The sequence below is a fragment of the Talaromyces stipitatus genome, genomic scaffold (assembly GCF_000003125.1).
Source record: "Talaromyces stipitatus ATCC 10500 scf_1105507295527 genomic scaffold, whole genome shotgun sequence".
Lineage (NCBI taxonomy): Eukaryota > Fungi > Ascomycota > Eurotiomycetes > Eurotiales > Trichocomaceae > Talaromyces > Talaromyces stipitatus.
In genome coordinates, this window is record NW_002990114.1 from 2,245,430 (window position 1) to 2,271,134 (window position 25,705).

Here is a 25,705-nt window from a genome sequence, read left to right on the forward strand (position 1 = left end):
CACCTGTCAAAGTGACATGGATTAAGATTAAGATACGATCGTGTGACTGGTATTCATGAATTCTTTGAATACGTACGAGCGATACCTAGGTAGGTATGTTGTAGCTACATATTCGATACACACACTAGTACATGCAGGGAATGAATAGATCAATTGGTAGATAAATTTAGATTCATTAATTTAAACACTTACAGAACAACCCCTTGCCCTTGATACACTTAATAGATCAGGGTTTGTAACCCTTAACTGACAGAATTAAAGGTATGACTGCGTGGCTTGGATTTGACATGTGCTTTCGTACCCAAGTCTGCCTCGTACTGGGAGAGATGTCTTATCCAAGCACTGAAATCAATGGACCGTCCTGGCTGGGTAAAACATGCTAAGCAAGATACAGCAGAATCAATCAGTTCGGTGTATTAAATTATATGCATGTAATTTTGACAGCATTGTCCATGTGCGTGTTTAGATACATAGCTGTCAAACGAGAAATATGTAGATCAATGCAAGGAGGACTAAACTCTATGCGACAATCTACACGGCAATCATGGCTATACAGTAGAACCTGGCTATCGAACAGAAGACCTCCCAAGTCCCAAATCAATATACCAAGAGTTCCCATGGTTTCAACTACATTCTCCAATGGTCGTGCTTTAGGAACCAATGGGTCACGGCTTCTATCATTTCAAAGAAGGGTTCGTGGTAATGTGCTGTGATCCCAACGCTGTTTAGATAGTCTGTGTATTGCTGCAAGGCGGTTTCGGTCTGTACAGCGTGTTAGTAACATTTTCCTTTACGCATTCATATTGAGTAAGACTCATACCTCACTGAGGACATCGGGTTGGTGGGATGTCAGAGCGGCATCATGTGACGCTGGCCAATACCTTGCATTTGTTGCTAACTAGGTGAGCCTATCTACGAAGAATAACAAGCATGAAGAAGGAAAGAAGAAGAAAAAAAACACAGCGCCCCTCTACGCACAGCTCCTTCATATGATCCTTTGTGTGGACGGAACTTCCCAATACAGTACCGCTCCCAATATAGCATTGCTTAGGGCTCAAGCCCTATCTTGAGATAGCGGGAAAAGCCTCCTAGGATGACACTGTACGGAAGGCTCCGTCGCCAAGCCGTAGAGCTGTCAAGCCGCAGGGCTGGCTGTCACACTACCCCCCCCTTCACCAGACGCTTGCCCGCGAGCGTCCGTAACAGGAACATCGTCATCCGCGTAGTCCTCCACGAACCTGTCTTCCTCCGCGGCTTGAAGCCATTCCTGCAGTCGAACTGGTGGTCCCGGTGCCTCTGGATTGTCGTCATGGAAAGCCTTCAACGCTAATGGCGCATTTTTCAAGTAACCAGCGGGATACCACTTCGGGTCTGGGTCCCGGCCTAGCCAGCTCACACGATACCGCAGCTTCCTCCACATAATCCGTGCTGCAAGAACCTTCTCGATCTCCCACTCCGAATGACCATTGATCTCTAACTCCGGGCTCTCATCCTCTTGTTGACCCTTCAAGGGCTCGGTAGTAGTAGCAAGTCGGAGCTTCTCCGGCGCGAATATCGGGTGCACCTTCATGCCTTTCGGTAAGTCGAGTTCAAACGCATGTCCAACCTGTCGCACTATCGGGAAAGGTCCCTCTTGTTGGTGGCCAAGCTTACGACCGGGTCGACCTGTATCCCATCCTTCGTTCGTGACGTAGACCTGATCTCCCACCTTGAAATCAACAGGCCTCCGCTTCTTATTTGCTTGTATCATTTGTCGCTCTTGCGCCAACTTCATATTACCCCGAGCGAAGTCCCAGACATCTTGGATCCGCTGGGCCCAAGCTTGTGCTTCCTTCTCATTCAAAGTGAGCTTCCGTGGTGGTGCCGGATCTTTCCAGTCAAACGACATTCGGGGCTGATAGCCTTTCTCAATCATAAATGGCGACATCTTTACTGACGCTTGGGGCAGCGCCGATGCCGCAAAGTCAATAATAGGCAAGTATTCGGACCAATCATCCATTGCAAAGTTGACGTAAGGTCGTAGCCGCTGCTGCAGATATTGATTCACGATCTCCGTCTGACCGTCCGTCTGCGCATGCCGAGCCGTGGAGAGCTTGATCTTGATCCGCAAGATACGACAGACCTCATTCCAGAACTCCGATACAAACTGTCCTCCGCGGTCTGAGACAATGCTATCCGGCAGGCCGGTCCACGGGAACACATACCGAATCCAGAGTCGAGCCATCTCCTTTGCGGTTGTGGTCTTCTTGTAGCAAGGCATGGACACCGGTCTCTTGCTCAGACGGTCAACCGTCACAAATACCATGTCGTAGCCATAACGATCCTTTGGCAATTCCATAAAGTCCATTGACAGGTGCTGCCACGGTCTCTCCGGGATAGGAAGAGGTTGCAGAAGTCCGGGGGTGCGGTCTCTCCATGTCGTAGTACGTCCACACGTTTTGCAGTTATCCACATATCGCACTACATCCGTGCTCCATGCCTTCCAGTAAAATCGTTCCTTGACTAACGCCTTTGTCTTATCTCTTCCTGGGTGCGCTGTCGAAGGGGTGCGGTGTAACTCATCGAGTAGTCGCGCACGTAAATCCTCATCGTCGGGGACATACAATCGATTCCTGAACAGTAGACGGTCATCTTCAAGATGCCAGTCCGAATCTTTCTTGTTCACCCACTCCTTTGCTTCTAGTGTCAAGGCGAATCTTTCATTGGCTTTGAGCACTCGGTTGATCACACTATTATCCGCAGAAGCGCCTTGTAGCTCTGATATCACAATTTCAGTTGTAATCCGCTCATCTAAGACCTCCGAAGGAAGGAGAGTCAGATTCCTGTGATCAAGATTGCGAGCACCTTCATCTTTTCGACGTGTCAACGTGTCGGCGAGGACATTCGCTCTCCCCGGTCGATATTTTAGAATGAAATAGAACTCCTGCAAGAATTCGTACCACCGTACCTGCCGCGCGCTGAGCGCTTTCGTCGTCATAAAATACTCCAACGCTCGATGGTCGGACAAGACCTCAAAACGCTCCTGCTGACGTAGTCCTAACAACTCTGGTCTCCATTCCCGGAAAGCCTTAATGATTGCCAACATTTCCTTATCATGGATGTCGTAATTGTGCTCAGCTGACGACATTGAAGAGGAGTAATATGCCACCGGGTGCCATTCTCCATCATCACATAACTGGGAGAGCACTGCCGCCACCACTCCATCCGATGCGTCAGTCTCCACACGCGTCAATCGCGTTGGGTCGTAGTGTACCAGCACTGGGGCGGATACCAGAGCAACCTTGAGCTTATCAAAAGCCGCTTGGCACTTGTCAGTCCAGACAAAAGGAACGTTCGATCGAGTAAGTCTATGCAGCGGCTGCGCTATCCGACTATACTCAGCTATAAACTTCCGATAGAAGTTACAGAAGCCCAGGAACGACTGGATTCCTAATACGGTGGTGGGAACCTTCCAAGTAAGTACCGATTCAACTTTTTCTGAGTCAACCTTGATACCTTCGGGGGTGATTATAAAGCCGAGATATTTTGTCGTAGTCACATGAAATTCGCACTTCTTGATGCTCGCTTGGAGACCAGCATCGCGCAATCGTTGCAGCACTGTCCGTACGTGAATCTCATGCTCCGCTGCGTTGTCGCTATAGATCAACAAATCATCAATAAATGCGATCAGGAACTTGTCCAAACAGTCCAAGAAGATGTCGTTGATCAATCGTTGGAAAGTTGCCGGGCCGTTAGTTAATCCGAACGGCATAACCTCGTACTTGAATGTGCCATATCGACACCTAAACGTCGTCAGATCTGAAGAATCTTTGTGCATGCGAATACGGTGAAATCCCTGTCGAATGTCCAACTTGGTGAAGATCTTGGCCTTGCTAATCCTCTCGAAAACCTCATCAATTAGCGGCAGGGGATATCTGTCCTTTCGGGTAAGGGCATTGAGCTTTCTATAGTCCACACAGAACCGAAGTCCGCCACCGGGCTTCTTCGCCATGAGTATCGGCGAGGCGAAAGGTACGTTGCTGGGCGCAATGAAGCCCTTGTCTAGGTTCTCAAGGATATACTCCTTGGCCGCTTCCAATTCGTCTGCCGTCATTCGGTACAGAGGACAATATCCCAGCTCTACTTCGCGCTCCAGCTCAATCCGATGATCGTATTCTTTTCGCTCAGGTAGCTTGTCCGATTTGATCTTGGAGAAAACGTCTGCGAACTCATGATACCATTCTGGGAGTTGCTTCTTGATCTCTTGCTCCTCTGTCGCGACGTCTTCGAGCTGTCTCTTGTCCTCGATCGCCTTTTCAATCTCACTCAAGCTTGTGACAAAGGTCTCCGTTTTCTTATTGTTCATATGGCGCTGGAAACCCGCTCCGCCAATGACAGCTATATCAGCCTCTGGGTACGCATCTCGAAATCGCACCCGTTTGGGCTTGAGGACTGGTTTGACTTCTTCCGGCAGAGGAAGCTCCTCGTAAGACTTCTGGAGCTCCTTCCTCATTCGGTCCAATTCACACTCATGGCTGCGACGGTACGTCCTTCCATGATTCACTGGCAGGGTCCGAGATGAACTCGAGGTCCCTTCGAGTTGCCGGTCACGACGGTCCGCATCTTCCTGGTGGCGTATCTCAATTTCACGGTCCCGCAACAGCAACTTCTTTGGTAGTCGTACAAATTGCTTCGCTTGGATTTCTTCCTTTAACGAGACCTCTTCAGGCCACAATAAGCGACGTCGGGAGCAATCCACCATAACATTATATCGAGCCAACCACATCCGTCCCAAGATAACATCATGCTTTCCCAACCGAACAATCAGGAAAGGGAGGTCATACATCACTCGCCCATCGACCACCAGAGACAACACTATAAGGTGAGTAATCGCGTTCTTCGTCCTACCGTCGAATCCCTTCACGCGACAGGGTTGCTTCAACGGAACCACGTGGTGGCTGAAATGTCGAGCTAATCTTTCCGCGAGAAAAATATCTAAGAAGGCAAAGCCATTGGCTCCAGTGTCTGCTAATGCTTTAGTGCAAATCGATAATCCATTCTTTGCTAGTTGAATAGGTACAGTCAAACTTTCCCGATCATTACCAATCAACTGCGACAGATCCAAAGCATCAGTGGCACAGATCTCGCCTAAGAAGGAGTCTTCTCTCAGGCGGACTCGTTTTCCGAATCAGAGCTCTTATCCTTGATCGCTTCTTTCGCGGGCTCCAGAGCCTTGAGGTCCGGGTTCTTGGCGGTATTGAACTCGCAGTCTCCCGACATATGACCCGGCATCTTGCAGATAAAGCACTTTCCTTCGACCCGTAGCTGCTGCTTCTCCTTCCAGGTGAGCTTCGGTTTACCCTGGCCATCCTTCGGCTTCTCTGCTCCTGCTGTGTCCTTTTTGTTGTCCTTGGTAGCATCTCCTCCGTGGCCGCCCTTGTTACTGCGAGGATTTGGGGCACGCTTCTCGTTCTCGGCGATCATCTCTAAACGGTTTGCGGTTTGGTGACACTCTCGGACAAAGGTCGAATAACTCATGGTGTCGTCGTAGCTCTGTTTCACCATCTGCACCTGCATCTCAGGAGAGAGTCGCTCATACAACTCGTCCTTCCACTGGGCAGCTGGAAACTCCGATTCTTGGGCGAGGAGCACGAACTTCGACAAGAAATTCTGGAACTTCATCTCGTTCATGAATAAGCGGCGGAACTGACGCTTCGCGGACGTAACTCGGTTTGCGTCTTGATAGATAGTCTTGAGATGCTCAAAGATATCCTCCACGTCGCGGTAGCGCTGAGGTGAGTCCTTACGGAAACGCGGAAGAAGATGATCAGCAGCTTCACCTTTACACATACTCTTGACGTACTGCATACGGGCTAGAGCAGTTGGATAGTGATCAGCGTTCGCTTCTAACTTGTTCTCCACATCGATCAGCCACGATTCGAACTTCGGATCCTTTCCATCAACAAAAACCTGACCATCGGGAAGCTTGGTTGATTTCTTCTGACTGGTCATCACTGTCGAGACAGTTCCTTCACGTCCCTGGTGTTCCATCGTCTCGAGACGTGCCTGGAGGTTGTCACGTTCGTTGATAAGTTCCCCCATCGCGCGGTGTTGAAGGTCGGTACGCTTTCGGAGACGCTCAAGCTCTCCACGCGCTTCATCGGAGAGTACGTAGTCATTCTGTGCTGGGGCCTTACCAGCTCTTGTCTCCAGACGGGTAAACTGGTCACAGAGTCCTGCAAAAAGGGCCTCGGGATGGCGCTCAAAGAGCATTCGGAACGTTGGGAAATTCAATCCTTCAGCGAATCCTGCTCTGTCAACCTCATCCATCAGGAGGTCGTGCATGTCGTTTATGTCAATAGTGAGGCGTCTAGTGTGCTGACGTCCACCCGATGGCCCAGCCGTATCATCTTCTGGCTGACCCACGCTCGGTGCTCCGTCACTTTCATCAACATCTAGAACTAACTCCGCATCCTCCGGTTCGGGGGAGTCAGATGCTTGTGCTCTACCGCCGTTGTGACCGTATACCGATCGAGGCATCTTAACGCGTCACGGCGATATGGAAAAATATGAAAAATAAATAAGAGAAAAGAAAGGGGACCCCTGCTCGAGCTTGATGACGAGGTCACACGCTTTGCGAGCTCACAGAGTCGCCAGGAAAGGAAGGGGAAAAAGAGGAAAAGAAGGGCTCTCTCGATCAGAGCGTTGAACGCTGAGGAGGTCCGCTTTGCTGATGTACGAGAGAAGAAGAAGAAAAGGGTGATGCTTGTTATTATGTGACGCTGGCCAATACCTTGCATTTGTTGCTAACTAGGTGAGCCTATCTACGAAGAATAACAAGCATGAAGAAGGAAAGAAGAAGAAAAAAAAACACAGCGCCCCTCTACGCACAGCTCCTTCATATGATCCTTTGTGTGGACGGAACTTCCCAATACAGTACCGCTCCCAATATAGCATTGCTTAGGGCTCAAGCCCTATCTTGAGATAGCGGGAAAAGCCTCCTAGGATGACACTGTACGGAAGGCTCCGTCGCCAAGCCGTAGAGCTGTCAAGCCGCAGGGCTGGCTGTCACAATCAGCCGTTCTACAATGCATCTTCTCCAAGGAATTTTGACCATTCCCTCCACTCGTTATGTTTCAGAAGAGGCAGCCAGGTTGTGGACACTAGACTTCCTGGGAGCAGATGCCGGAGGAAGTCAGTAAACGCTTTCTGTGATGAAGATAGAGTCTTCTTCTGCTGTTTACCAATAACACTCCACACCTTGTCGCAGCACGGCAATTGACAACAGGCAAGTCCTGGGGTATACAGGCGACAATGTTTTGTGTCTTCTTCCAGTCTTCGGCGTTGAACAAATTTATAGCCTTCCACGGGACCTCCTTGAACGGCGCTCGCGTAACCGGTGTCAAGCGGCGGTCCGTGGAGGATACGTAGTTGGGTTGATTATGGTTTCCACATGCCTATCGATGATTGATCGATTGGCATCAATTCTAGTGCCTTAGCTGGGGCTAAGAAATCCCAAGCAGTTTGAGTGGTTTATGTAGGCATTGAGGCATATTTCTGGCTGATAAGAGTGAAGCAGAGGAGAAAAGAAACTGGAATATATGAAGGGAAGGAGAGAGACGTGGGAGAAAACAAATCTCAACTTGTTATATTCCAGTAGCACGTGACAATAATTCCCCTACCTCGCCAGCCTCAAATTTTATTTTGATATTGTGCGTGGAACCTTCACTGGAAGAAAATGAATTGATACAAACGATTGTCAATTATTTTGCCCTGCCATAAGGAACAAGGCATCATATCGGTAATTCCGTAACCACCGATCAATTTCTGGCTATACATTTATTGACATGCCGTCTACAGTCATGATAACTTCTATACATCCATATGGTTTCATGATCAAAGTAAAAGAAGAGTTCAAATACGCAGCGGTCAGGTAGGGAAATATGATATCAATGCAAGGACTGACAGGATTCAAATTTATACAACGTAAGGGTCCGTCTGTCATTTGACATTCAGTACCTACATCTCCTAGTAATTAAATCTGGTCTATATCATATCCAGATACACAGCCCCATCGGTATACAGCAAGGTAAGCCACAGTAGTCCCACGCAATGCGATGTGCTGTTATGCATGCAGCATATCTAGGTACATATTCTGCACTGGATACGCATGAGCCATTGGCCTTCAGGCCTACAAAGCTATGAAGGCAATACTGATAGGTCGAAAGGTCGGAGAATTTATCTTCGCCTATGTAGGTATTTGTACCTAGGCGATAAAGGACTTAGGCATATCCCAACTTGCATAATAGGTATGGAGGAAGTTAGTTAGTTGTTTGATAGTGTTTATCTAAAGAGGCGTATGCATACAACGGTGCGTGGCTGTCAATACCCAAGTATCGAATATAACAAGTATGGCCTAATAAATATGGCCGGCCGATTCCAAGGTTGACGTCTTCAGTGAGAAGCGGTAACGGTTCCCTCATAGCGCATAACCCTATCCAGAGGTCCATGTGCTAGACGCATATGATGCGTATGATATCGATTATCAAGCGAGTACACGCGGACCGACAGCCAAAGCACAGACAAGCAACGGTCCTCAGTCACAGTGGATACAACCATCGGCGATTGAGCCTGATTCTTAACAGTCTAGACATGTTTTCCGATACATCATATTCCACATCTCCACATAAGGCACTACACAGTCAAAGTGTCAGCCAGTCACAAAGTCAAAAGACAAGTTATAGCGAATGGTATGACTTTCTACATATTAATTGACGGCAATATAGCCGGACCACAGGCCGTGCGGCATGAAGTTCTTGGGAATAGGATACCCACATTCCTTTTCCGACACAAACTTGTACTAGTATTCGATTCAAGGGTCTAGAAGTATCCACTGTGGACGATAACATGGTCAAACTCGACGAGAACACATGTTCAAGTCAACGGGTTCGATTTTTTATGATTCATGCATGGCCATACATTGGTGGAATAATGCTCTGTTCTAAGGGGGTCAACGTTCGGCATGTGGACCGGATCGATGCATTGGATAACGGTCGCAAGGATATGGTAATATCAGAGATATCGAGATCTGGATATACAATACGTATCTTCTGCGATCTCGTCGATTATAGAACAGGGACCGGTGAGATTTACCGGGTAGGTGACACCAAGAGAACGTTGAATTGTGCAACAGACAGCAGCTGAATTGATTCATTGGCATATATGTTCACCTACCTAGTAGGTTAATCGTAGAACCACATACGTAGACAGATGTAATGTCAGTCAGTAATGACTGTGCAGGAACGTTCATATCTCGCCATTCATACTAGGACAGTTGTATTCTGAGTATTCTCGAATACATTACCATTCCGGCCTAGACAAAAATGGAATCCACTCCCAAACCGGTCTAGCGGCGCCCGTCATGTGGCCGATCGTCCGGTACGATCTTGTACGATATTCGAGATGAGCAGAATCTGCTTATTCCCGTCATTCGAGTCCATGGGACGACTCATGGCATTCTCATCGAATTCTGCAATGTCGTGCATATGAATGGTATTCAGTGAATACAAGTTTTACAAAGGTATTCAAGGATTAACCACTGGTTTATGATGTCAATGACTTTGCATCGAGACCAAACTACACTTTCGAGAGTTGAGAGTCGAACCGGCTAGATCTATTACACTCTAGGTGGTAACCTATCTACGGACTGCATCAAACAGCATGCCTAGAGTATGTATGCATTATGTAGATGCAATGTGCAAGCACCAGATCGATAACTGAATCAACCGCCGCATCCAGAAGGATGAAACGAAACAAGTGGGGCAATACATGGACACATATCCATGGATTCTTAACATTCCACGAATAAGTTTGGGGGTTCTAGAATGTTGAAGGATTTGGCTCGATAAATCCTTCCAGATCAATGCATTCCGTATGGAATGACGGAAGTCATGGAGTAACAAGGTTCGTCGTACATGAGTTGATTCTCAAAATTGGTGTTGAAACCCGGGGTGAAGCTGAATTATGGGTGTGGATTGATTGCTTTTTGGCTGGTCGCTTATTCAGCTGGAGAGAGCGTAAGTTAATTAACTACAACAAAAGTCGGCAAGACGATAGACCCAACTACCGTGTAATGGTACGGAGTACAGTTTCAGTACAAATAAGCTCTCGGGTTCTCCGTACTCGCACTAGTCCGGATCCGGGATAGTCTTGGCTGACGGCCCCGCACTGTCAATTTGATCGATCTCATTTTTGAGACTTTCTTGCTTTGGATTGATGTAGTACTGCTACTAGCTTACACCATCAGGAGGAGGAGGAAAGGAAAAAAAAAAAAAAAAAAAAAAAAAAAAAAAAAAGACCAAAAATCAAAAAAACCACGATTCATCGCATATCTTACCCTACTCACTAAGTCAAGTTAACGCAGTCGCTGACTGAGTCAATAATAACTCCCGACGGCTCCGTACAAACATACGGTGTCCGCTTCAATGCTAAAGTTGAGATCAATAAGGTTTCCAGGGATGTTGGTTGGGAATACCCACCAGCTCCGTAGTACGTGTAATGTAACCACGTAACAATATGTAACGCCATGTCCGCATAAGTCGGAGAATTATTTGCTACATAAATGTATTATTAAGACAGCGCAGTTCGCATGCAAACTTGGTACATCCGCCTGGGTACCGGATCGACGGCGCCGAGCGCGGTAACAATCAGAGCGCACTCTCGATTTGACTGAAGAGTAAATACGACTGAAGACACCACAAGGCGTACGGGAGTATGGTCTGCGGATGGCTGGCTGTACTCACAAGCCTGCCAAAAGTCAGCAAGCTGAGGAAATCAGACAAAGAAGTGGCTGACCAGTAACATCAAGGAGACGGCCACGAGTAAGGGCTCATCCCAAATCCACAGGACTGGGAATGTCAACGAGTCAGGACCAAACACCGCTGAATCGGATGATTAGGGGAAGTTTTTCCGAACCGATACCGGATTCGCTTAGCTCAGCGTATAGTAGAGGGTATGATTGGATAAAGGGGGTGTCTAACTATTTTCATCGAGGTGCAGAACTGAAGCGCTTTCCGTTTCCGGAAGTAGGGGTGTTGCAGCGTTGGGAACGAATCAATCGTGTCTGCGCAGGGACCATGCGACCCGCGACGACGGGCTGGGAGAATGATCCACTGCGCGACACCCTGTTGGTCAGCCTGAGTTCGGTTGGACGAATTACTTACAGAGTACTTAACTTACGTAGCAACATATTTATTATTATTATTTACATACATACTACTCTGTCCGCTGTATGTTAGTTGATTCTTCTTTGTTCTTTTCTTTTTCCTCACTTCTGAAGATAACTGCAGATTGGAATGATGTTAACCCAACTTGGTAATTAGTACTCTTTACTTAACTTACTTACTTACTTATGTACATACATACATATATACATACTTCTTCATGCTAAGACAGTGGAGCTAGCCGCCCGCCGGGTCACTCCACCCCGTTGTCCCGGTCTGTATTGCGATTACCATACACGCCTCGCGTGACGATCAATATTGTTAGATTTAGATATTCCGTCGTATGCACTCCGTATGTTTTATGGTTGGACAACGGTCTAGTTTGTCTGTACGCCGTTGTATCATAGTCGACTGTATCGAAAGCGAGTATTAGTGTCACTGTTAGGACGAATCTGGTAAGCCATCTTTTGCCTTTTTACTTAGTCTACTCCGTAGAGAAGGGCCCTCTGGATACGCCTGATTCTGGAGTTGTACCCCGTGAATTCTGGTCCACTCACGGCAAATCAAGAAGCATAATACCGCCCAATAATACGTCTTGGACCATGGTTGATGCCCTCGTGTTGTGTGGTGCCCTTGTTCTGGGTCACTGCAGCCTGAGCAACTCAGCAAACAGATAACTTAAGCCTGAAGAAAAGAAGAATACTCGCAACAAAACTAGTGATACAAACCATACCAGAAGAGCAATAAGCCCGTGCACTGAATAAATGCCATCGTATTATAGCGTAATTACAATACGGCTATAATAATGTGCATTAGTGCATCCTAGAGCAATTTAGCCAGTCCGTGTCCGTGCTCTCGGCTTCGGTCTCGCTGTCGTCTGCAGAACTTCACTTCTTCTCTACTCCGTACCAGCCTCTACCTGGTCATCATCCCATCGGTACGACGGGCTGCTGAAAGGAGGAATAAAGAAGAAAGAAAGAAAGAAAGAACGAGGAAAATAGGACGGAAGATTGAGAGGATCATCTGATGGTTGCCATCGACAAAACTTCGATAGAGCGCAATCGTCAACGGTATTCGAATACTGGATTCGAAACCTTGAGACTCGATCGATCAGACCGACATACAAATGCATATGGGAATCAGGTAGCAGGCTGACTTTCGATTCTTCCAACCACAGAGCGACTCGCTCGCTCAGCTATTGCATTGCAAAATGGCTGCAAGATCAGGCCTGATGGCCCCTATCAACGAGACTGAGCATACCTTCAGTCGGGTCAGTCGGGAAGGAAAGAGAATCACATACAACCTCAAGGTTATTCAGCAGCCCGAGAGGGCTCGTGCTTGCGGTGCTGGGGCAAAATGTATGTACACGACGAACACAAGACGAATGGTGACAAACTAACAGAACTAGCATCGGCTGACCGTCGTCCTGTCGACCCTCCACCTGTCGTTGAATTGCGTGTTTTTGAATCTGAGCTCGACAATGACATGAACAAGACCGATATTACATTTGCCTATAATGCCAACTTCTTCCTGTTTGCTACGCTGGAAAACGCCCGTCCGATCGCACAAGGCCGTGTCTCTGGACAACCTCCTACATGTCCTGTTTTGACAGGCGTGCCCGTAGCAGGCATTGCATATTTGGATCGTCCGGCTCAAGCAGGATATTTCATCTTCCCGGACTTGTCTGTTCGACATGAAGGATTCTACAGACTCAATTTCAACCTGTATGAAGAGGTCAAGGATCCAAAGGATGCCGACAAGGATGCGGCTTTGCCTGCTCAACAGCCAGTGACCACCTCAAACAAACCAGGTGCACCCAAGGCGTTCTTGAACTTCAGGCTAGAGGTCAAGTCGACCCCATTCCAGGTATACAGTGCAAAGAAGTTCCCGGGATTGGCGACCAGCACTTCGCTCAGCCGCGTTGTCGCCGAACAAGGCTGTCGTGTACGCATTCGTCGTGACGTGCGCATGAGACGTCGCGGTGAGAAGAGCAGCGGTAAGGACTACGGTGAATACAACGATGAATACGGTCGTTCGTCCCGTTACACAACTCCTACACCGGTTGAACGTCCGCGGTCCGCCAGTAACAGCACTGTTGATGCACCATATCCTTACCCGGGTCAGACTCCTCGTCGAGATTCTACACACGAATATCCTGCATATACAACACACCACTCAAGACCGCCTCCGCCGCCTGCAACGTCAACTCCATATCAGCACCATGCGCTCCAACATCCTCCCCCGCCACTACCGCCAGCACCTGCTTCGACATCGGCAGCGCCTGGATATCTGTCTTTTGGTTCTTCGACTTCTTATCAAACACCTCAATTGCCAGCTGCGCCTCCCCCACCACCATCGCATTCCATCTACGCTTCTGGCCCTTCAACGCCAACGTCAACATACTCGTCACAACCTCAATTACCGCGTTCCCGCCATCCATCCAATGCATCCGAATACGAACCAACACCGCACTCTTATTCCACACGTCCTCACCATCTCCCCTCAATCCTCAACCCAGCACCCATCGATCCTCCAACATACGGCGGTCCGTCCTCCGAACCCTACCCGTCTTCCGCAACCACATCATCCGCCCAGTCCGTTCCACCGCGTCCACATACTCCTGCGTCTAATATCATGTTACCACCAATCAGTTCCCTGGATCAATTCGCCGGCGCTGTTCCACCACCTCCACCTTCAGCGTCTGACATCTCCCAACAAAGAAGACCATCCTATTACGCCATCAAACCCACAATCGCCAAACGTACCCACGAAGATTCATTCGATAGTCACGATGGTCACATGCATAAAAGCATCCGTTCCTCAGACAATGATTACGCTGGCATCGGTCATCAACCCATAGTTCCAGTGTCCGGAAAACGCGACTCATTCATAGAAGCGGAAACAGATAATTGGGAACGACCACAAATGGAATACAGGCGAGCAGATGGTAGAATGTCCAGCAAAACCCAGCTTTCGGTTTAACTTCCTTCTTATCTGACGAATCCTGACCGGGTGTTGGTTCGTTTGACTATATATATATATATATATATACATGGATTATATTCGGGACTACGACTGGTGTTTATTCCTTGACTTCATTCTTATTCTTTGTAAGATGCAAGGAAAAGACACTCTTCCTTCAATTTCTGCTGACAACATTGGCGCAACATTTGTTTTCATTCTTCCTGTATATGATTGCCTCAACTCTTTTTTTTTCTCATACATGCACTGCATCTTCATTACAAGCAGATACGAACTCGCCTTGTCGGCATGGTCTTTTTTTGGTTATATCATCTATTATATCATATATCTCTCCTTGTCTGCTTCCTTATGTGGTATGCTTCTGCTTCTAGTTAAATTTCTATTTACATGTTATATTGTATTGCTGAGATTTTGGGAAAGATTCAATTCATCGTTTGACTGGTTAGTTCGTGGATGATCAAGCAAGAACACGTTAGGAGAAACAATTCGAGAATTACTCGTAGTTCTAAAATAATGATATTGATGGATAGTACCCAATGAGATGTCATGTCTAACTAATCCCGTGACGCTGGTCGTTATCTTATCTACCGTAACGGCCAAGTCCAAAAGTAAATAAACCAAAACAAACACAAACCCCAAACTTCCCCTCCATACCAGACCAATATTTACCATCCCTACATTGTCATCAGACAAGACTTTCATCAGATTGGAGGACGAACATTCAGCGGAATTTACATATTTTTCTATTATTATTTTTCTTTTTCGTGCATATTTGCGAGCCAGCGAAGTTATGTTTTGATGCTCTTTTTGGCGATGTTATTTGATATTTGATACGACACGATTTCGTTCCTTTTTCTTCTTGATTTTTGGTAAGTCTACTGTTTTTACATTTTTGGTTGAAGGCATCGCATCATCTGTCTACTGAGCCATGGAGAAAACCTCAACGGAGATTGCGGAGGTTTGTTGTTATCTGCATGCACGAGGAGTTTACATGATACATCACGAGGCAGAAGTATACTAACAGATACAGCACTCCCAGCGTCCATATCATTACACGCCATACATAGATATCAATCTCCAATTCGACCCTCTACAAGCAGACCCGCTCCTACAGAAATCGCTCGTGTTCGAAGATAGCGACGACGATTCCGATAGTCGTGTTGATCATCTCGAGGCTGATGGTACTTTTACTGATACGGAGAACGAGTACCGATACCACGGATTCAGTATGACGAAGGCATCGAGTTATCAGCATAAACGCAAATTGTCGCCTGCAGAGGTTTTCCCAGATAGCATATCTGATATATCGGGGAGATTCGACGATGCTGATGAAGATGTTCTACAAGAGCAGACTGCAGAGGATACAACATCAGTCCATTCAGCTAAACGGGGCCGATCAAACGGCTGGCCGGTACAAAACGAAATCGCCTATGACGAAAACGGAATGAAGATTGATTTGAGTGCACGACGATCTACGCCCACGCTTGGTAAAAATAAGCATACGCCGGTGTTGAGGATTCGTCGTTCGAGGTTTATTGAGGGGAGTATGAATGATCGTGTTAGTGAGAAGCCGCCCAGTATCTTTTTTCTGGATGATCGTCAGACCCATGCAGATGTCGGCCAAACAGAAAATAGGAAGAGTTTGGAGAAGAGGTCGTCGGGAATTTTCCGTTTTGGAAAGGCTATTGCTTCCGCTTTCCATCCTTTTGGTGGATCAAAGGGTAACAAGTCCGAGCAAGACGCAGCCGCAAAATCGCAAAAGGAGATTATGAAGCAACGACAGGCCAAAGCGGAGAAGGCTTATGCTGAGCTGAAAAAGTCGGGTTATAGGGGCACCAACACTACCTTCAGTACGAAGAATCAGGTTGACGCGGGCGTTGCCGATGAGACATGGAAATCAATCCAGGAGAAAATGGGCTACAAACTTGCTAACGAAAGCCGTATATCCCAGGACGATACGCTTGTTGGTATATCCCCTGACGGACTGGGACCCATATCTCCTGAAAGAGGGGTGTTGAAGCTGAAGTCGTTCTCAGAATTGAGGAAGAGGACTTCTAATCTGAGTATTCCGGCGATACGGTTCCGGGATGTGTCTCCTATGAGTATGCGGGCGTCGATTGAGCGAAATGATGACCGAGACCACCAACAGATGGAGCGACGACAGTCTCGCAGAGAGTTGCATAAGCAGGCCAAATTATTGAAACGGGTTAGTAATCTGGAAGACAAGCTAGAGCGTGCTCGGCGAGAGTTGCGTGAATACGTTCCGGATGACAACCAACCGCCTATTCCGACAATCTGTGTTGATGACGAGCACGACCGTCAATTCAGACAGGGTCTACCAACACTGCTTTCTGAACGAGTCCTGGAAGCAGGCTACGTCCAACCGGGGACGAGTCAAAGAGTCACAAAATGGCCACCTATTGATAGTCTCTCGCGTAAACGAAAGTCACCCATCCCCATGCCGACGGGGACAATCGACCTGGAAGAAAACTACACCGCCGATTGCGGAAACCCTTTACCCGATGGTGATGACGATGACGAGGAAGAAGGAGATAAGAGCAATGAGAAACGACTACGCAACAAACTCAAATCCGGACGCGACAAACGCGCATCTAGTCTAACCACCAAAGCCAGTCAACGATTAAAAGCGAAACAATCCTCTCGCAATCTTCGTGCTGACGCTGTTGCCTCTAAGGAAGAAGAAGGGAAACATCTCCAAGAACAGGAAGGGAATATATCAGCACAGAAGAAGAAGAAGAATAAAGGATGGACTTGTAGCAGTGGTGACGGGTACGAGAATATTCCGCCTGTCCCTCCTGTTCCGAAGGAATTGTTGGACTCTACCAAGTCTGGTGTTTCGCCGAAGAAGCTTACCTCGACGATGAAAGCGAGGATTCCGTCAAAGGAGTTTGCGTGGCCTGAGGATATTTTTTGATTGCTTAATTTGCTGATTGATTCTTGCGTTTTGTCGAGTGAGCGATGCGATGCATGCATGTCATTCATGATTTATGAGGCGTTTCTGTTGGAGTATTTCACTAGTTACATCAATCAATTGATTTATACGTTCATTTCATATCTCTTCTATCTTGCATATCTTCACTTGTGGAGATAGAGAAGTGCGGATGAACACACGCGGGTAGATCTATATGTATGAACCATGCAGGAGATGTAACACCTCCTGGGTTACCTGTATATGCATTCCAATCTAATACAACTATTTATCAACCTTTTCGGGTTCACCAACCGGGTCAGCCTCTGTATCAATAACAGCTTTCCCAGCAACAACCCCAACATCCGGAGTACCACTATCACCAATCTCATCCACCAAATCAGCCATAACAGGCGGTCCCGTAAAATGTCTGCGCGCATACGCAAAGTACCAAATCACACTAATCAACGCAAACCCCGCAAACACGACACTAGCATAATTCATGGTCGAGGGGGTCACGGGTAACGAAACGGGCATACAGAACAGAACCACGGCGAGGACAATCCAACATATCGTGGTGATGTTAATAGCGTATCCGAATTTTCCCAGAGAAAAGGAGGAATGTTTCACGGCGCGACGACCACGTAACACCGATATCAAGATTGGGACTCCGTACGACGTTGAGAGACAGATTGTAGCCACACCAGTGAAAGAGTTGAATGCAGCACTGGAGCCGAAATAGATTAATCCAAGTAGACAATCCACGACAGCGGATAGAATAACTGCATTCACGGGCACGTCTAACGATTTATTGACTTTTTGCCATGCCCGAAATCCAGGGATTGCGCCGTCCCGAGCAAAGGCGTATGTGCATCGACTGGCTGCTGTAAGTGCACCGATCCCTGCAAAGAACATGATTCCCAAAATCAGGAATAAGAGACCGAATCCGCCGCCGGCAGAGCCCGTGACGGTTTTGAATATTAGCCCGATGGGTTGACCGTTGGCGACGGCCAGCAGGATATCAACGGATGGGAGAGTGAAGAGGATAGGGATCAGATAGATTAGACCAGTGATTCCGGCGGCGACAACAGACAGGACAATGGCGCGGGGCACTTCGAGATGGGGGTTTTGCACTTCTTCGCACATGGCTGCGACCATGCCGTAGCCGGTTAGGGTATACGCTGCCTGGAGAAGGCCGACGAAGAATGCCCATCCATTTGGCCTAAGTCTGTTAGCCTAGAAATATCGACAGAGTAGTTGGTTGGGGCAAGGAAGGGGGGAGGGAGACGTACCATCCACTTGACGATGCATCGTAATGGCCAAAAACAAACTCGCCTGACCGACGATGATCCGCCATCGACAGCAGAGTCACCAAGATAATAATCACACTCGCAGCCGTCCAATAGATGCACACTTTATTAATCAAATCGAGCCATCTCGACGCAAAAATGTTCACCAACGCACACACCAGCATAACAGCCCAAAACATCAAAATAGTCTGATACGGCGTCGGCACGTAGTCTTCATTCCATAGCGAAATCGCGGAGAGGATAAGCTGTCCGCCGGAGAAATTGATACTCAGCGTCACCGTCCAGTTACCGACGAGCGTCAACCAGCCGTCTATAAACGACATTAGCGGTGCCCATTTCCGCGTTGAGAGCATTGCGCTCCAGTAGTATACTCCGCCGGCCGTGGGGTAGACGGCACAGATTTCGGCGAGAGAGGCAGCGATCGCGATTGAGATTAGGGTCACTAATACCCAGCCCCAGATGATGGTTACGGATTGGCCGTCTACCAGCGTGATGTACAATGTGGTACTGAGACCGAAGGGGGCGGCCATGATTGCAAAGGACCTATCTCGTTAGGTGGATGGTTCATATTTCGGGAGGGAGACGTACAAGCCTAGCACACTCAGCATGCTCAAATTCCGGGGTAATTCATTCTTGTATCCCATGCGCTCGAGCGCGGCATCCGCACTGCTTGTTTGCCCCGTCATTTTGTGTCTTGACTGTCTATATCCATATAATTTGAGAATCCGGAGTATAGAAAGAAGGGAGAAGCGCTGGTTTAAGAAGGCAGCTGCTCACACGATAAGTACCTTGATTATTGATAAGGTTCTGGTGATCCTCTGATAAGAGCAAAGAATCCTCATGGAAACGTCGCCTATATCGGTCTAGGACTAGACTCGATGGAGCAGTCCGTCCGGCGCAGGAAGATAAGGATTATTTGTCTGTTTTTGTCATTGTCGTTATCTACTATAGACGCAGAAAATTCACATTGGTATACGGAGTAGTTCATGTATAATGATCTCATATACTAGTTATATAATAGTTAATTGATCGGTTTACATGCACAACGAGGGTCTACCTTGTATCTCATGCCCGGGGTAGTAGGCCAAGAGCTTAGTACTATAGTACGTAGCTGCATGTCAGATCAACCAACTGTCAATACATTGAATACAAGCCATGACTGAGACGGTATTGATCACACGTGAAGCTGTTGAAAGGACTTAACTAGAGATAGCTTATGATAGCTAAGGTAAGTCTGAAGTCGGTCTTAAACGGGTGTCGGAAAGGGAAGGTATAGCCCGGGAAGTATGTTAATCCGGCCCGACGAGGCTCGATATGACGAGCACAGGAATGCTTCATGAAAACAAACTGTCTATCTCCATCTTCTTCATTACCCATACAGAGGACAACTCAACAAATACTTGTACGCGCAGCCTAGTTGATATCGCCGTCAAAAAGTCGATACAGAGTACGAACAACCCCGACCCAATCCGGCATAGCGTGCTCAGGGCCTCCTTATCCGCCGTGGCCCTCATCATCGCTCCCTTTCGGCCTGAGGCTATGTTCAACGCCACATCTGATAAACCCATTCGCTGTTGCTTCGGTCCCGAACAGATCTGTCGCTCGTTGTCAATCTATTGAATCTAATACCTCTTTCAATCCAGAATACACCCACCGTATTGTAGCGAGTCTAGCGACGACGACGACGACGACGACACGACAACGGGATCCACTGAATTACCTGATCCATCCATCGGCCAATACCCGCCTGAGCAACTTTACTGCAAATCTCATACATTACCTTTTTTTCACTACTCTATCACGTCCAATCAGCCGCTGGCCTGCATCAGCTGCATCATTGGTTTCCCTTTTTTTTTTTTATTTTCGGCGGCGCTGAGAGGGGCTTCATGTTATTCAGCATCTGAATTCTACTGATTTCTCGACTTCAACGCTCCTCGACCTATCCGACTTGCGTAAATCCTTATCCGCTCCGTCAGTCTCCGCCGACCTTCAATCCCCCAACCGCTGGGGGGGGGGGTAACTACACTCACCAGCCGTCGAGCAGCGGTCACAAATCCGACGGCAGCGCGTCTACATCTACGAAGGAAATTATCAAAGGGGAAGAAGTGATGACGACTGCGCTGAACCAGAAAGCGCCAGCGCCAGCGCCGGCGCCGGCGCTGGAATCGTTCCATTCCGTCGAGACTACGGCCGCCTCCATTACACCTCCAAACAGCGCCGACGGCAAGAAAAATGTTGCTGAAGGGGTGCCCTCGGAATTGTCCGACCTCGACTTGGATCATCATGCGGCTGCGGCGTCGGTGGAAGCTGTAGAAGAGGATATCGAGCCTGATCATTACTACGAGGGAGGAAGGATACCCGTGTTTAAGCCGGTGAGTCTGCCTATTACAGATCAATTGAAGGAGGATACTGATCGCTGCAGACCATGGACCAATTCCACGACTTTCAGGCTTTCATCCAGAAGATTGATAAATACGGCATGAAGTCCGGCATCGTCAAAGTTATCCCGCCGCAGGAATGGTACGTTGTCTGTGTCCCTTGCTCCAACAATCCCAGCTGACATCTTCCAGGAGGGATTCTCTTCCCGCACTAGACGAAGCAGTCAAGAGCATTCGAGTCAAGAATCCAATCATGCAGGAATTCCACGGCGCTCACGGTACATACACACAGGCGAACATCGAAAAGCAGCGATCATACAACCTCCCACAATGGAAAGCCCTATGCGACGATGGAAGCCACCAACCCCCCGCAAGACGAGGAGAACGTCGCCGCACTCAAGAGAAAGCTCCCCGCCCTGCTGCGGTCAAGACTCACACTACAACTGTCCGTTCCGGCTCACAGAAACGTGGTCCAGGCCGGCCGCCGAAACGAACGAGAGAAGTCAAGATCAAGGAAGAGTCGCCCGTTGAGGACCAGTCCGAGAAATCACGCTTGGAGGGACCACCGACACCAGTCTCTCCAGAATCTAACCCAGTCGAAACCAAGACGGAAGACCTCAGCGATGGAGAGGCTCTTCCGGCTGCAAAACGCAAGGGCAGACAACCCAAGTCGGTATCGTCGCGGAGGAAGCACAATCGAGGCGAAGCGCTCGATCAAGTGGATGAAGAAGCGTTCAAAGGATTCGATTATCGCATTCACGATAACGACGAGTACACTCCGGAACGATGTGACGAGCTGGAGACTGCATACTGGAAATCGCTCATGTTCAACAACCCCATGTACGGGGCAGACATGCCTGGCTCGCTCTTTGATGATTCGACCACTTCTTGGAACGTAGCAAAGCTTCCCAATTTGCTCGACGTGTTAGGACAGAAAGTCCCCGGTGTCAACACTGCCTATCTCTATCTCGGTATGTGGAAGGCGACCTTTGCGTGGCATTTGGAGGACGTCGATTTGTACAGTATCAACTATATCCATTTCGGTGCTCCGAAGCAATGGTACAGCATCTCTCAAGAAGATGCTCCTCGTTTTGAAGCAGCCATGAAAAGCTTCTGGCCAAGTGATGCGAAGAACTGCGATCAATTTCTTCGTCACAAGACATACTTGGTCTCTCCCAGCATCTTGAAAACACGGTTCGGAATCACCGTGAACAAAGTTGTCCACTACGAAGGCGAGTTCATGATCACCTATCCGTATGGCTATCATTCCGGTTTCAATTTGGGATACAATTGCGCAGAGTCAGTCAATTTCGCCACGGAACAGTGGCTGGACTATGGCCGCATCGCGAAGAAATGTAACTGCGAGCCCGACAGCGTCTGGATTGACGTCAACGATATTGAGCGGAAGCTGCGAGGCGAACCCACGCCTGATTACTATGATGAAGACATTGATAGTGACCTGAGCGATGACGATGGTGCTTCTGACCTGCTCACGCCTCCCCGTAGCGTGCCTGAGAAATCATCCCGTGGTAGGAAGCGCAAACATGAGGGTGACGAACCCCGCTCGAAGCGCGCTCGTATGCAGAATCACGCCATTCGCAAGATCCCTTGTGTCCTGTGTCCTAACGACATGGATTATGAGGATCTGTTACCAACAGAGGACGGCAAAGCACATGCCCACCGACGCTGTGCGACTTATATCGAAGAAACCTCAATCCTTCGCGATGACTCTGGACGGGAAGTTGTCTGTGACATTGACAAGATCCCCAAAGCAAGAATGGGTCTCAAATGCTTGTTTTGCCGCGAAGTGCGGGGAGCTTGCTTTCAGTGCAATTTTGGTAAATGTACGCGGGCGTACCACCCCACTTGCGCTCTTCTGGCTGGAGTACAGGTCGAGTTTGGTTCGATTCTGGTGATTGCAGATAGCGGCCAACAGTACTATGTGCCTAGCGTTGACCTGAAATGTAAATACCACCGACAGAAGCGACTCGGCTCGTCGGAGTCGTCTGATGAAGACCGGAAAGTGCTCCAGGCCGCCAGTCGGCTGTCGATGGGCGATCTGCTGCAGTTCCAGGCTGATAAAGAAATCAACGGAGCTGTTGTGCTGGAAAACCGGCCAGTGGAGCGAATGTTGAAGCTCAAGGTGCTGCCCCGCGGCGACATTATTGAACTGCCGTACCGATGGATTCTGGTCGTTCGCAAGACTAATTTTGCTCCGTTACCACCAGGAACACAGCCGCTTCCTGCTCATCTGGTGCGAAAGGCTGAGACGCATCGTGATCTGTCGACGACGCTGCCTCAGCCGGGAACACCGTTCTGCGACGCCAACGCACCGTTCCAGTGGGCGGAATTCGAGACGGCACCACTTCCAGCAGAAGCGATTCGTGTGCAAGTGGACATTTATAAGCCGGAGCAGATGTGGTACTATCTTGGGGAATCGTCGACAGAATGTAGGGCACAATTCACGCACAACCCTAGTGTAACGGTCCACAACGCGCGGTCGAATTTCTTGGAGATGGTGAAGGCGTTGTCAGTTAGCGCGGGCCGATTTCGCCAGAGTAAACACCCCCACCACCTCACTGCCCCTCCAAACACAACGCTTCCCAGTTCTTCTTCGTCATTGCAGCGTCGCTCCCCAAACACTGCAATGACTCCTGCCTACCGACACCTACCACCCCATCACCACACGCTGCATCACCTGAATAATGCCAATTTCTACACTGCCAATGCTGTCCGTCCGAATCCCTATGCCGCCTTTCCGAAGCCCCAGCCCGATCCGCCAACAAATACTTTTGCCAATGTGCGGGAGTTGATTGCTCGTCGCCGCCTGGCGCAAATGACCGACCATGCCAACATTCTCGCCGGGTACACCATCGTCAGCCCCGAGCTGGTCGTCGAGACCCTCTTGGGGCCTATGGGCTCTGTGCCGCCGACCTCTGGCATGGAAAAATTGGAATTGGCCATGGCGCAGCAACGTGTCCAGCCGAAGGCGTCCGACGGCACCTTGCTGCCCCTCCAACCACTCAACATGCGATCGGAAGAAGTCACCCGTTTACTTCGAATGCTGCGATTTTCCGTCGTTACTCATCGCGACCAGCTCGATGTTATTCCCAAGAGAGAGCCCGATTATGTAAAACAGCAGCCCTTTGATCGGCCCAATTATGCCGCCGGTCGGGTGGCTGGGAGGTTCGCGTACCTGGAACAACAACAAGCCCAAACACCCGCTGTTTACAAATCACCGTACGAGTCACCGTTTGGAGTAGCTGAATGGGCTAAGAAGGAATATAATCTTGTGGATGAGGAGCCTTTTTCTAAACCATCGCTGGCCAACGACTACTTTGCGTCGCTGTCACCGGCCGACCAGGAAAAAATCGTCAAGGCCTGTGGCAGCTGGGTACAGGAACGGATTGTGGAAAGAGCCCCAAGTCATAGCCGACAGAGTTCGACGTCGAATTTCCGCTTGTCGACGGCTCTTGCTCAACAAAACAACAGCAATAATAATAACCCGATCATCGACATTACGGCGGTTGATGATCTCCCGATGAATGGGATGGATCGGATGGATCGATTAGATCGGCTTGACTTTCCATTACATGCAGACTCGCCGACGTCGAGCTTTAGTCGTCCTCATCTGGTTGGGTTCCCATCACCGCACGATTTTAACAGTCACGGTGACCATGATTCATCTATTGTACCTCGACATCTCTCGGATCATCACGACCTCTTTGGAGATCAGCAAGCCAATACTCGGTTCTGGCAACATGGACCCTGGGGTCCGGGTGGTGATGGGACGACGCCTATAGAAGAGAATCGGCCGTTCTTTGGGCCTCACGAGCGATTAAAACATGACTATGCGTCGTCTGAACTTTCTCTGGGTCGTGGACCGGGCTCATTACATTCGGTTGATATGGCTGGATTTGGCATGGACACGACAGAGGATCTTTGTGAAGTTTTAAGTCCATAACCCCGACTCCTCCTCTTTACCCAAAAACAACCTCGACCTTCCTCGACCCGACCTGACCTCGACTATGTTCATCTCATTAAAAATTTCCTCACGACGTAAATCACATATATTCCGGCACCTTTTCTCCGACCATCCCATCTGTCACTACGATTTCCTCCTACTGTGACTTGTATCCGATTGATGACTGCATGATCTGGGCGTTTTTTTTCGTTTCCCATTATTACTTATGCCTACTGTTATATCACGATGTTTTGATGACCCCTTTTTTCTCCGATCTCCCTTTTATCCTTTACCCGATGTCAAATTCAAATCTCAAATGTCTATTTTTCTTTCCGCCCCCCTCTTCCTTATGTTTTCCCAATGTCGGTGCCCTAAAGCACCGCCGATTTGTTCAATAGATAGTGTACCGTTATACGGCATGGCTGAAGCACGAGAAAAAATTTTCACTCCCGTTTCAACACAACATCTGATCCTCCCGTCCTCGCACAACACAACACAACACAACACATTTTTCTCGCTGATATGCATCCATCCATTTGTATCGTCCACAGCCACGAATTTTTTTATCGTTGTTAAATAAAAGAGAATCGAATGAGACGGTATGGTGTGGCCTACTTTCGCCCACCGTATTTTTTATATACTATTATAACCATTCAAAGATATTTATTACATATGAACAGTAAAGAAATGCTATTATCTATCAGATAACAGGACCCGAAACGCGTTAACAAAGTCAAAGCAACCGGTCCGGTGTACCTTTTATCTCTCCGGTCTCCGGCTCGGTTACACCCTAAGTTTACCCTAAATGCACACAATACGGGACTATCTGATTCGCCCAGATTTGCGGGGGATTTTCATTCTGGAAATTTTTCTTGTCAGTTGCGCTTATGTTATGGAATTGATTTGATTCGGTCGACAAAAAGACCATGGGGAGAGATAAG

At 48.4% G+C, this 25,705-nt stretch overlaps 5 protein-coding genes across 5 annotated transcripts, besides 11 other annotated features; 3 read left to right on the plus strand and 2 right to left on the minus strand.

The window, feature by feature from the left end:
• Positions 1–1,135: 1,135 nt before the first annotated feature.
• Positions 1,136–6,519, minus strand: TSTA_088740 (retrovirus polyprotein, putative; the record flags this gene model as incomplete). The annotated part of the gene is made up of 2 exons (XM_002478556.1): positions 1,136–5,066; positions 5,156–6,519. 2 exons carry the CDS (start codon positions 6,517–6,519, stop codon positions 1,136–1,138), a joined length of 5,295 nt encoding a protein of 1,764 aa, XP_002478601.1.
• Positions 1,679–4,273: a mobile genetic element.
• Positions 1,880–2,371: a mobile genetic element.
• Positions 3,569–3,847: a mobile genetic element.
• Positions 4,472–5,053: a mobile genetic element.
• Positions 5,149–5,751: a mobile genetic element.
• A 3,776-nt stretch (positions 6,520–10,295) lies between the features above and the next one.
• Positions 10,296–10,352: a microsatellite.
• A 1,024-nt stretch (positions 10,353–11,376) lies between these two features.
• Positions 11,377–11,415: a microsatellite.
• Positions 11,416–12,169: 754 nt separating this feature from the next.
• Positions 12,170–12,190: a microsatellite.
• A 221-nt stretch (positions 12,191–12,411) lies between these two features.
• TSTA_088750 (sexual development activator VeA) lies at positions 12,412–14,183 on the plus strand (the record flags this gene model as incomplete). The annotated part of the gene is made up of 2 exons (XM_002478557.1): positions 12,412–12,559; positions 12,610–14,183. The coding sequence occupies 2 exons, from the start codon at positions 12,412–12,414 to the stop codon at positions 14,181–14,183; spliced, it is 1,722 nt and encodes a 573-aa protein (XP_002478602.1).
• Positions 14,184–14,230: 47 nt separating this feature from the next.
• Positions 14,231–14,255: a microsatellite.
• Positions 14,256–15,111: 856 nt separating this feature from the next.
• On the plus strand, positions 15,112–17,118 carry TSTA_088760 (nuclear RNA binding protein, putative; the record flags this gene model as incomplete). Its single annotated transcript, XM_002478558.1, has 2 exons — positions 15,112–15,141; positions 15,214–17,118. The coding sequence occupies 2 exons, from the start codon at positions 15,112–15,114 to the stop codon at positions 17,116–17,118; spliced, it is 1,935 nt and encodes a 644-aa protein (XP_002478603.1).
• Positions 17,119–17,397: 279 nt separating this feature from the next.
• Positions 17,398–19,108, minus strand: TSTA_088770 (GABA permease, putative; the record flags this gene model as incomplete). The annotated part of the gene is made up of 3 exons (XM_002478559.1): positions 17,398–18,334; positions 18,405–18,965; positions 19,011–19,108. The coding sequence occupies 3 exons, from the start codon at positions 19,106–19,108 to the stop codon at positions 17,398–17,400; spliced, it is 1,596 nt and encodes a 531-aa protein (XP_002478604.1).
• A 987-nt stretch (positions 19,109–20,095) lies between these two features.
• Positions 20,096–20,126: a microsatellite.
• A 404-nt stretch (positions 20,127–20,530) lies between these two features.
• TSTA_088780 (jumonji family transcription factor, putative) lies at positions 20,531–24,764 on the plus strand (the record flags this gene model as incomplete). Its single annotated transcript, XM_002478560.1, has 3 exons — positions 20,531–20,794; positions 20,845–20,942; positions 20,993–24,764. 3 exons carry the CDS (start codon positions 20,531–20,533, stop codon positions 24,762–24,764), a joined length of 4,134 nt encoding a protein of 1,377 aa, XP_002478605.1.
• Positions 24,765–25,248: 484 nt separating this feature from the next.
• Positions 25,249–25,272: a microsatellite.
• Positions 25,273–25,705: the final 433 nt, after the last annotated feature.